An 11799-nucleotide genomic window follows, 5' to 3' on the forward strand; every position below is an offset into this window, starting at 1 on the left:
TTCGTTTTAATACCCTATAAATGCCATAGACACTGCCCATTCCTAGTACGATAGATAGCACTCCCGCGATAATCCCTCCCGTGCCTAGACTTTCCTGGCTGTCGCTTAAAGCTGTCCTTATCTGCTCCTATACGGAAACAAGTGTAATATTACTACCCCACTCCTCCACTTCCAGGCCTCCTGAGAACCATATGACTGATTCTAACAGAGTGCATATTCCTTCTCCTCTCCCCAATGAAGGTCCCTCCCTCTGCAGGTCCCATCTCCCTGACTCCTACCTGATGTCCTGCTTCCTCTATGCTCCTCCAAACCTCATCGATCCGGTTCCGAGTCTCCTCGACCTGTACTTCGTGTTGGGACCCCGTCGTATATTCTACTTCGTCATTCTCGTTGGGTTCCGCTGAAGGCGTCACTCTTGTACATTTGGTGTCCTTATCCCCTTTTCCAACTCCTGCAACAGCTTCCGTCATAATCTCATACAAATCCCTTCCGCTTAGTGAGAATCCCTTTGCGCCGGTTCTCTTCCCTCCTTCTATATCGAACCACTGCTCCATTATGGTATGGGCGATCTCCTCACCTGCCCATTCTTTAAACCTCTTGTATATTCCGTCGCAGATATTTACTTGCATAGCCTTCTCCTGATCTACACGTCTGCCACTGACTGTTAGGCCCACTTCTAATAGTATTATCCTCATTATATCCATACAGACCTGCAAAGTTTTCTGGTTTGGTTGCTTCAGGAACAATGACCTGTTCCCTCCTAATCCATGCCATCTCAGGATTGCTTTTTTTGGAATACAGCTTTCCCCGCTGCTGTTCTTCTGCTTATTTGACTTATAGTCATCATATGAACACCCCGTCAATAACTCCTTCCTTCCTGCTTGTGGGGTGATGCTCAATGTACTCAACCACATCTCGATATCTATACAAGCTCCTCTCGTTAATGAATATATACCCCTTTTATTCTTCACTTCCTTCCATCTACTGTCATCGTCATATACCCACTCCGAGACTGTTTCCTGTTTGTCGGCGGGTTTTAGGAATCTACAGATTCCCTCCTGAGAGGCTGTCTTCTGCTGGCAATATGTTTTCAGCTCCGTGTGGTTCAATAATTCCCCCAGATACCCCGGTAATACAGACGCCATCCTCTTCCCGTGTCTGCGGGTATTTATCCTATTGCTCCTGTAGCGCCTGTTGCAGGTAGGATTCTTCAGTTGCCAATAGGACTTAACTTAATCTATTCGTTATGACGCCTCTGCTCCTCTCCTATTCCTTAACTTTATGTTTTCTGGGATTCATTGTCTATAATCAGCCCCTGAATGGGAGGTATCACCCTTAATGGATGAACGCCTAAACAGTCGCCGCAGTATACTCTTTGGGATTATTTGTTTATTCGCACCTGTTCGTCGGCGTCCGTTTTCTCCTCTCACTTCCTTCGGGAGTGCGTATCCAGTCCCTCCCTTCCCTACTGTCCTATTCCTGTGGCTCGCCCCTGCTATAGAGGCGTACTATAGTACTGTATGGAGGTAGTCCTCGGATAGCCTCCTTGACTCCAACTCGGTATCGAATTTCTCCTTCTTTACTTCAATCTACCCCTCCCTGAATCTTCCCCCTAATTGCTTCCAGTTCGGGTAACCTCGACCTCCCCTAGGCTGAACGTCTTCATTCCTTACTATACGCATCATTCGTGAACACGATTCGGAATAGCTATTTGTTCTTAATTCGACGAGGGGTATGTTCCTTCCTCTTCTGTTCCTGCCAGAGATTCACCTTCCTTTGAGTCTTTCTTTCACAGGCTTCGCCCGAAAGGGCCCCAATTCCTTGCTCTCCCCTTCTTTCTTCTCTTCTCCTGATTTGGTTTATGTGGGAATGCACCTCCCGTAGCACTGGTTAGGGCCTTCCCTGAATTGAAGTTTCTACATTTCTTATACTATCCTTCCGCACGCCTCAGTGCCACGGTCTATTCGTCCTGATCCATGTGTTCAATCTTCTTCCTCCTTCTGCGGGCCAGTGCTTGATTGTCTTTTGCAGGTTCTTCTCTGGTCCGATTATTTTTTTCCGGCGCGTTGGGCTTAGACTCATGCAGCGGAGAGGATCTGACTTCTTGTTGGCTATCTCAACTGGGGGAGGTATTACTGATATTTTCTACATTGCTCTGCTTTGATTTTCTTACCCTTAGCGGCTAGTTCTTATATCTCTTATACCCCTTTAAAGGGCAGTCTGGCTCTATTACATACGGATAGGCACTTCATCAACTCCCGTACTCCAATTCAATTACTAGTCAGTTGGGGCCTCTTTTTTTTCTCTTCAAGATTAAACGCCACTCTTTTCGGAGCGGGAATTACCAGAAAACGCTAATCCTACTTAGCCTTCATCTTACGAGTCTGTATGTCCGCCTCTTGGTTTTCATACTGGGTTTCCTTGATGATGCACTATTACATGCAACGGACTAATAAGCCCGTGGTTGAGCCCAAACCTCGTCTTGGCACCTCGCCTGTTATTTCCATATACCCCCTGACACAAATATCGCTTGCCTCAATTCACTCTAATTGCCTATAATGACTTCCTCCTCATACTTGATCTTATCTCCTTATCCAGCGACCGTTGATCTTCTGCAGAGGGACATTTGGCACGTGCTCCGGAGTTATGCCCAAGTTGTAATCCTTCCCTGGCGTACTCCTCCGCTTCCTGTCCGCCGTACTGTAATTCCTGGACTATTCTGCGGTTATTCCCTCTTCCAGTCATTGCCTAATTAATGCCTTCACGCCTGGGGCCTCATTACGATCTTCTTCATTTTGACCTTAACGTTTAACTCTTCTCCCTAAAAGTTTGGGCTTCTGTCCAGGATTATTTCGGTGGTCAGGAGCTCCTCTCTTCTGGAACTTCTTGAGCCTCTAAGTTGTGGAGCCTCCTCTTTGCTAATATATACAATTCCGCACGATCCCTGTCTCTTCTGCAATATTTATTTACCAGCGCTCCTTTCTCTAGAGAGTATATGTTAATTGGTACCCTTTGTCCCTGATTCGGCACCATTTTCTGTATATTGTTATATCTCTTTAAGTGATACCTTATTCGTACGCTGCTGAAGACTCCCCAGTTCTCTTCCTCCTAGGTTCTCCTTGTACCGCATCTCTTTTCACAGCCTCTTTTTGACCTCTTAAGGCTGCCTACATCGCGTAAGGGCGCCTCTTTGTGGTAGGGGGGTTGCGGGGGTTGGAAGATTTCAATGGTTTAGTACTTAGCTCTGCTGTCTTCAGATCTATTGTGACTGCCGCTGCTTAACCGTAAGATGTCAGGATCACCCGTCCTGTTTCTCCTTTGATCACTCTTTATCTGTGGGGCCAGAGTCTTCGCCCTTATACTTATTCCTTCGGTCTGTTCCTTGTATTCTTGCTTGTTCAGTAGGCTGCGCTGCCTGTGGGGAAATTACTTCTGCTTCCCTGGTGAGGGGGTTTCTGTTGCTTCTATTACACGTGTCATCCATTATCTCAAGGGGGGCCAATTGGGAGACCTCTAACCCTCCACATCTGTACTTTCATACTCTTGCGGATTCCTGTCTTCTTGGCTCCAGCTTCCGTATTTGGTAGGGAGGTCTTGACTAGATTGGATATTCTGCTCGTATTAATCCTCTTGGACTCTACCCAGTATACCTTACTGCTATTTTTGAGGTGCCTCGGGTGGGATTCTCTCTCGTTTGGGCCTATATACAGCTGAACTTAGGAAACCTTGCGTGTTGCTGGCGTATTTTCTAAGTCGCTTCAGCTGTTATACTGATTCCTTCTGGTCCTGTATTGGCATTTTGGTTTTATCCACTCTTATAGGACGCTGTGGGCATTATTCGTTCATCCTTCTTAGTCTAATTAACACAAATGTCCCCCCCAGGGGGGGGATTAATCTTACTCTTAGGGGCAAGGTATATCCGAGACGATTTTCCTTCTTCGTTTTGACTATAATTTCGGCTACATTTCTTTCAGGAAGCCTATTAATAATTTTGGATCATATACTCCCTTATATAGTACTGAATGCACCTGGATTTTCTGGAGTTTGGTCTATCCACTTCCGATAATGGTTTCCTTCAAGTAAATCCTCTTCGTTCATTCAGTGCCACATTCTGCCTCGCCTTTTGGCCGTCCTCGGGAGTGCACTAGTCCAAACAGAGAATTGAATAAACCCCTGTTTAATTTTCTGTACGTGCCCTGTGACTTCTTGGTAACTGCCTGTAGTATATTCGCATTTCTATAATGGGCTTTGAGATGGATTGCCTTATCTCATACGTCAGTCTTCTTAATACATTAACGATAAAGGATCGGGCATTTTTCTGAAAGGGGTAATTAACTGTTGTACCTTCCTGCTTGGGGTTTTCAGTCTATATCGTGGCATTGGTGGGGACCTGTTTGGGGGGGTAAGCTTTTCTTGATCCATCCTTTACGCGTGCCGCAGTTGGTTTCATTATGGCTCCTATTTAGTCTGTCATTTTCTGTTTGAGCTTGGACTTTATACACACTAATCTAGCTCCTTTGCTCCAACCTGGATTTTCACCCGGGATTTTCCCTCCTGAATTTTAGATCCATATTTATCTGCTCGATTCTAACTCTATATTGTAACACAGTGAGTGCGAGTGTGGTGTTATGTCCCCTTATATCTCGCCGAGGTACCTTCTGTATCTCCCTGGGTTCGCTTTGGTCTTATACTTTTGTTATCTGTGTGAGTTTCTCGGTTGCATCTGTGGGGGAATATTCAGTGGGGCTTCGGAGTTCCTTCCCTGCTTAGTCCTCAGTATCTTCTTATGGGAGTCTCATATCTGTCTTAATTGTTCTGCTTATAGGACCGGTACGATATGAGGAAATTCCGGCTGACTCTTTCTTTAGCTCGTTGGCTTGTCGGGTTTTCAGTTTCCTCCTCCCCTTTACCCTATCTCCTGTTCTGTTGACTCCCCTTTCGGGAGCAGCACTACTCTCTCCTCCATTTTCCCTGCCTTCTGACTTCATATTTGGAAATCCTCTGGTGTGTAAGAGTTTTTCTGAGTGAATCTTCCAATTCATTTGGTTATTTGTCGCCGCCTAATTTGGTATTCCCACCTGTCCGGCCCTATTTCCTATTGATTATCCTCTTTAGGGTGAATGAATTAAGAGATTTTCCTTAGATGCCCCCCGCTGTTCTTTCCAGATGTTTTGATTCTTACCTTAAGATGCTTTTTCCTCTCAAGTGCAGAGGTGTTCAGCTCTTTGCTATTATTCAGATTCTCTTTTATTACCCTAGCAGGAGTTTAAGATACAGGCACGTGTTTAACTTCTGATTATTTTGCCCCTTCCCAGGCGCTCAATTGAATCCTCTGTTGTTTTCCTTCCTCTCTTGGGGGATCCCATATCTATTTTCCTGTACCCTAGTATTGAATCTTCGCGACCTTATTCCTTCAGCCTCGTAAAGGATAGGAGGTTCCTATTGCTACGTTTACTGGTCTCGGATTCCTTCGCTTAGCAGAATTTTCTTTCACTTTTTCACTGCGGCTTCCCTGTCTAGCCACCCCGGAAAGGGAAGACTCTCATGTCTTCTTCTGCTTCCGCTAAAAAAATACCTGTTCTTTTATTTTATAGGAATTTTTAATCTAATCAATCTTTAGGCTGACGATACTCTGTTCAGTCATCGCGTTTCGGAAAGGATCCCACTCCACCCCGTTCCAGAGTTGTTGGAATCTATCCTCCTCTAGAACCTTCGCCTCCCGCGCATAAAGTGCTTTCCTGGGGATTCACCTACGGAGCCGGATCTGTGACTGTTTTTTGCTCCACTTGCCTTAGCTTCCCTTAGGCTTCCAGGAGGCATCCATGTAGGCTTCGGTACGTTAAGAATATTCATTCCTCGGTAACTTCAGTTAATTTGACTATCCCTTATTTTATTCTGCTTGAGTTACCTGCTGAACTCAAGCAAATGTCTTTTCCTCTTTTATTGGCATCTTCTTGGGGTGTTTTAGTCTTATTTCACTTCTTTTGAGTTGTACTTATCTCCCTCTTGGCTGTTCCTCAGATTCCCCGCCTGGGTGTCCTCGGTCGCGCCGCTGATATCCTTCCAGCGAGGTCCCCGTACTCCCTGTAGCATACTTATATATATCATCTGTTTAAATCCTGGTATTTCTATTCTGGCTGGATTCTTGGTTTGTTCACTCTTATGCTCTCTTCCACTTTTTCCCCCTTAGCGTTGCACTTCCTGGGGGTGCCTGGCTTAGACGCCTGCTGCTGGAGTTGGCCCCCCCTCTTGCCTCCTAATACAGATGTTTTGCATATAACTGGTCCGGAGTCTATCAGCCTCCTATTTCGCCATGTTTCTTCTTCATGCCCCTTATCTTGTTTTTGCAAACCTTTCCGTTACCCCTCCTCCTACTCTTGGTGACGATGGTCTTAGATTCATTGGCCAAGCTCCTCTTATCCGGATAGGGAGTGGTTTTTTGAGTGGCCGTCCTTTTTTAACTTGACTGTTCAACCTTTAGTCTGCTTATCCCCCTCTTAGCATTCATGTGTTGGTTTCGTTTTATCCCCCTTCTGTTCCTTGTTGTTGCTGAGTCTCCCTCTTAACCCCTGATTCTTTCTGCACGAGCATATTTGAGTTCCTTCAGGGGGGAGCTGTCCCTAATGTCCCCTACATGCTTCTATCCTGGGGGCCGTCATATCCTGGGAGTTCTAGTCTTAGGAGCTTATTTAGTTCTAAAGGCTGCTCGGCTCCTTTCTGGTGTCTGCATTTTGATTCTAAAGCTTATTGTCCTAATCATCCTTTTTCCGGTAATTTCCTCCCTCAGATTACGCCGAGTGGCCGATCGTAACTAATGTATGCCCTCTTGTCCTGGGGCTTGTGCTCCCCTGTCCATGTGTCGGCTGTAAGCTGTGCTTTCCCTCAGTCTTCGTTTTATCCTGGGATTCCTTAGGTAATCCCTGTAGGCTCTGGGGAACCTCGTGGTTCACCCTGAATTTCTGTGGTCCCCTTAGCTGTTTCCCCTATATAGTGCTCTGTCCTCCCATCATCAGCTGCCTCTCAGTGCCCCTCTTGTTGTCTTTCAGCTTGGTTTCGTAATCGTGCTAATTTTCCTCATATTATATCCTGTTCCTTTATATCTCTTCAGCTGGAAATAAGGCTCTTCCCCTATTCTTCGGTGGCTCGTTGGGCCTCTCCCTCGTGTTCTTAGGGTTGGTCCTATGGGGTTCGCGTTTGTTCCTTACTCGTATCTCATCCTCCTAATTAATTGCTCTCCTATGCTAACTCTTACTGCCGCAGGTAGCGCTATCTCTCTCCCCTGCCATTCTAATCTACCAGTCCTCAGGATTGTCTTCCTTGCGCCTTATTGAACTTTTGCCTCCCCCTCCGCCCCTTCCTATTTTTTTGATTCCCCCGCTTTTGCCTTCTCTGAGACTGTCCTGTTGACTTCCTCTTCCTAATAATACGGTTACTCCTTACTGTGTCGTTAGGTTCCCCGTTCCTTCTTCTGTCGTCTCCTGTCGCTCTGTTATTTGTATCTAACCCCCCTTATCTTGTAGTGGGGTTGCAGAGTTCCTTCTTATCGTCTTATTGGGGGTGGTGCCTCCATTCTGCTCGTGCTTATATCATATGTTTGATGCTCTGGCTTCTCGATTTACGAGCTACCTTATCGTTTTCATCCACTATGAGGTTCTTATATACATATATCCCTACATCACTTCATAAGGACCACTCGCCCCTGTGTTGGCCTGCTGCTTATCAAAGTTTCCCCTTTTACTGTTTGGGAATTTGCCTTATTAACCTTCTAATCTAGAATTTCCCTATATATGCATTAGGGAATTCCTCTTCACCGGTCCATCCATATATATCTATCGTTATTCATCCTACACTTCTTGGGGTTTTTCCTTCACTTGCCCCTGTTTGATATACTAGTATTATCCTTACGGCATCGGTACGCTTATTCTTCGCGTTTCCCTGCTTGGAGATAATTTCCTAATAATATAGAATTCTAGCTAAGGTATTTTCTTTTTTCCCTCTGGGAGCCCGGTAGGCATCGATACCTTCATTCTATCCCAAGACTTAACTCTCAGGACTTGTTCTTCCTTGTCCACTTGACCGCTGGTCTTGCCTCGGCAACGTACTGCTCCTTGTGCTTTACTCTCCTCGTCCTTCATAATATTTGATTGTATACTGGTGAGATTCCCTCCTTCTGTAGAGCCATACTTTTCGTAAAATCTGGATATTTCTCTCCTGCTGCTGTCTCTACTCCTCTGCCTTCTCGCTCTCGCGCGCGGCCGGCTCATCTGCTGCTGCCTCCTCTAGTAAGTACTGTATATGAATTATCTTAAATATCCTGGTGTGATCCTCTTTCTCATACGTGTTGTTCTCTCAGATGGCTTATTAAACTTGCTTCACCGTCTACAGCGTCCCCTTCCTGGTTTAGTCGGTACCCCCTCCTATCTACTCCTTTCTGTGCTGTCACTCCCTCTTCTGTCCTACACTACATTGTCTCATCTATGGGCTTGTATGCCTTAATCTTCTTTATTATGGCGTAATTTCCATATTGCCTTTTCCTCTCCTTTTCTCCTTTGTTTCTTCTGTTCTGTCCCTCTGTTTCTGTTATTATATACACTATGTTCTATCAGTAAACTTTTAACCATTATATTATGCTTCTCCGCTACTTTATATCACTCTGGTTATCTAGCTCTTAGCAGCTCATGACATTTGTTTTCATATCCCCCCCCATGATATGCTATATAGCAAAGAAAATATCATATAAGCTACAACATTCTTTATCCAACTATTTAAACAGTTATTCCTTTTCCACCTGCAGCATAAATGTATATTATTATAATCTATCGAAACATAAATAGTCCTCTGTCTATTCAGATGATCCCCACAATAACTCCCCAATACATTCGAAAATTCGGGTTAATTAATCACGTGGAATAACACACAATATGCTTATAAAACTATTTGACTCCTTATTATTGGAGGGGATTCTTTTATTATTGTCTATATGCCCATATAGCATTACACTTAAAACTGATATAAGAACCATATCACTGCCAAAATGATCATGTATTTATTCACTTCTTCTCATTTTTCAGAAGAACCTAATAACTCTACGGTTCTAGTAGACCTGTTTATAGGATAGTTCCTTATTTTATTAAAGGAATTTAGGCATCGTATACTTCTATACTTGCTTAAACATAAAAGGGGTTATGAAGACCACTTAACATTCTACATCCTCCTGTGGTGAATAAGGACACGCCCGTTATAGCATCCTCTATAGTCTTAGATACGGAAAAAAAGGAAGTTATTGTATTATCTATTATACTTCATGAACTCACCACAGATTCAAGATATTATTTGTTTTTAGTCTTTTGCTTATATGTTAGAAAACAGGAAACCCTCGATTCCATATATCTATTTTGTCAGAGGGAAAGATTTGCTCCTCACATTATTCCTTATGTGTCACCCCTAATGTGTTTCTTGGTTCTATGCTTTGGGTGTAGTGTCTAATCTTCATCCCCTGAGTACCTTTCCCTGTATCCTCTCTTCTCCTGTTGTCTCTTCTGTATGTATTAATTATGTACCTTTCCCTTTAGGCATTTCCACTTTGACCATCATGTTGATATCTCCACTGGTTTGTGGTGTATCTATATGGTGTTACATATATCTCTCTTCGTTCTTTGAAGTAGATAATTTTCTCAAATATTTCAGTTGTATTCGTATATACATTCTATTATAGTCATCCGCTCCTATATGGTTGCTCCTCCCCCTTTTAGATTAACGATTCTTTAATATCTTATTTGGATTCTTATTCTTATGCTCATTTTATCCCCTTCTCTGTTTCGATTTTATTATTATTCCTAACTCTCCGTGACAAACAGCCCGTTCTATATACTACTATTCCTTTTATAATTTCCTTTTCCTCCCTAGAATTTAAGAAGTTTAATCTTTCATTTTACATAATTGTTATATTCTAATAGTACCGCATCCATCTGGAGTCCTGTTAAGAGGAAAATACTACAGATTAAAACAGGTGTGCAAATCTTCCGTAATCATTGTCTCTTAATAGTACCCGGATAATTATTGAATCTATATCTTAATAATATTGAGAGGAAATAATCACAGTTCACGACGTATTATTGTACTTACAGTTTTACTTTGCCTATAGAAAGTTCTTCCTATATATAAGCACCCTCGGTATGTTGAAACCCCTTTTAGTGATAGTATCCCTGAGTTTTCTATACAGCATGAATAGCCCCAGGATTGGTATATGAGTATTCCACGAATAAAATTCGTCTGGAGACAATTGTTTTCTCGAAATGGTATGATCGTTACAACTGCCGTCCTCCTCATGAAATTTGACTTCCTAAACCTTTGTATTATCTTAAACAATTTTCCTCCTCACACAGCACTGTTTTACATAGAATATTACCCTTGACAGAAGCTTATCCTCTAAACAGTTGTTGTAAGGCCGATTCTTACAGTTATTACAAATATATCGCAGGCATCTCGTATTTTTTATATATGTGTAACGCTTAGTGATTGGAATCCCTCGAAGAATACCGCTGTATCCACTCTATTATCTCTTACTAAATACGGCCCTTTAAATTAGGTTGCCGAAAACTCTAAATTTTCAAGACTCAACAAGGGAAATTTCCATGATGGTTCACATTCCGTGCAGTGAGTGTTTTAAGACGTTTCCCCTCTGGACCCACCTAAAAATGGCTGGGAAGAATGTATTCTCAATACACCAGTATTGTAAAAAAGTGTATATCCTTCGCCTCATTCTATTCTTCAAATAATAGCACCCGTTGGCGTAACTTTTCCTTATAAACGTATTCCAGTCATAGTCATAGAACCCGCACGATTATGTTCCTGATATCATGGTTCCCCATCGAGATGTGTTATCTTTAGCCAATAATAGTCTCCAAATAAAAAAACTGTAAAATATGAAGCTGGTGCAGAATAATATTCAGGAGACATGTATACAGTACACAAAATAATACTGGAGGTATAGACGCATGGTTCATATAATAGGGCTGTATGCTAAGCGTACATTCCACAGGCCCGTAGTCCTGGGGGGAGCGATATTTTTTAAATAATACTACACATAAATCATTATTCCTCAATTAGTCACTTTCTCCAATTAGTCGTATCTAAAACGCTATGTTATGAGGCCTCCACATGAAAGCATTCCTGCGACACTGTACATTACAAACAACATTTCCGCTAGAATCCTTGCATTGTCCATATGCAAGTATTTCTGCCTCTATTGTATTACTCCGGCAATAATACATTCGGCAAAGCTATACCGCTTGCACTTGGGCGTAATTAATGGCTTGCTGTTTTGTTTAGAATGTAGCCCTCAATTCTTCACATAATACTATTTCATAGAGATCTAGACTTATCAATGACTGGTGTCGCCCAAAGAATAGGAACCGAAAGTTGGAACACATAGCCCGCAATTCACACACTTTTGCATTCTCGATGGGCATATTGTAGGAGAATCCATATCTTTCAAAGGACGATTTTTGAGAAAATCTGTATCCCTCATACAATACTGTATTCTCAATATCATTGCACTCCACAGAATGCCACTCCTCATTTTCCCTTCTCTCTACATATCACCTGAGTGCAGGGACAATAATTTCTTTCAAATTAATGTGCTACAAGCTCTGTGTTAGTTGTAAAATATTTTCCCTTCGTTACAATAACAACATAAGCGGTAAACCTATACAATAATATTCCTGATACAGTTGTATTCTTTACCAGCATTGACACTTTAGACACATGTGTTCTGTTTATATCATCCTACCTTTCCTA

General features: G+C 42.8%; 4 protein-coding genes across 4 annotated transcripts; all 4 read right to left on the reverse strand.

The window, feature by feature from the left end:
- Positions 1–153: 153 nt before the first annotated feature.
- Positions 154–1145, reverse strand: C922_03729 (hypothetical protein; the record flags this gene model as incomplete). Its single annotated transcript, XM_008819318.1, has 1 exon — positions 154–1145. A coding segment is annotated over one exon (990 nt), but the record flags the coding sequence as incomplete, so codon positions are not given.
- A 2086-nt stretch (positions 1146–3231) lies between these two features.
- Positions 3232–3798, reverse strand: C922_03730 (hypothetical protein; the record flags this gene model as incomplete). Its single annotated transcript, XM_008819319.1, has 3 exons — positions 3232–3411; positions 3519–3710; positions 3772–3798. The coding sequence occupies 3 exons, from the start codon at positions 3796–3798 to the stop codon at positions 3232–3234; spliced, it is 399 nt and encodes a 132-aa protein (XP_008817541.1).
- A 986-nt stretch (positions 3799–4784) lies between these two features.
- C922_03731 (hypothetical protein) lies at positions 4785–5042 on the reverse strand (the record flags this gene model as incomplete). The annotated part of the gene is made up of 1 exon (XM_008819320.1): positions 4785–5042. One exon carries the CDS (start codon positions 5040–5042, stop codon positions 4785–4787), a length of 258 nt encoding a protein of 85 aa, XP_008817542.1.
- A 1253-nt stretch (positions 5043–6295) lies between these two features.
- Positions 6296–8264, reverse strand: C922_03732 (hypothetical protein; the record flags this gene model as incomplete). Its single annotated transcript, XM_008819321.1, has 2 exons — positions 6296–6415; positions 8022–8264. The coding sequence occupies 2 exons, from the start codon at positions 8262–8264 to the stop codon at positions 6296–6298; spliced, it is 363 nt and encodes a 120-aa protein (XP_008817543.1).
- Between the last annotated feature and the right edge of the window lie 3535 nt (positions 8265–11799).

This window comes from Plasmodium inui, assembly GCF_000524495.1.
Source record: "Plasmodium inui San Antonio 1 unplaced genomic scaffold supercont1.17, whole genome shotgun sequence".
In the NCBI taxonomy this organism is placed as follows: Eukaryota; Apicomplexa; class Aconoidasida; order Haemosporida; family Plasmodiidae; genus Plasmodium; species Plasmodium inui.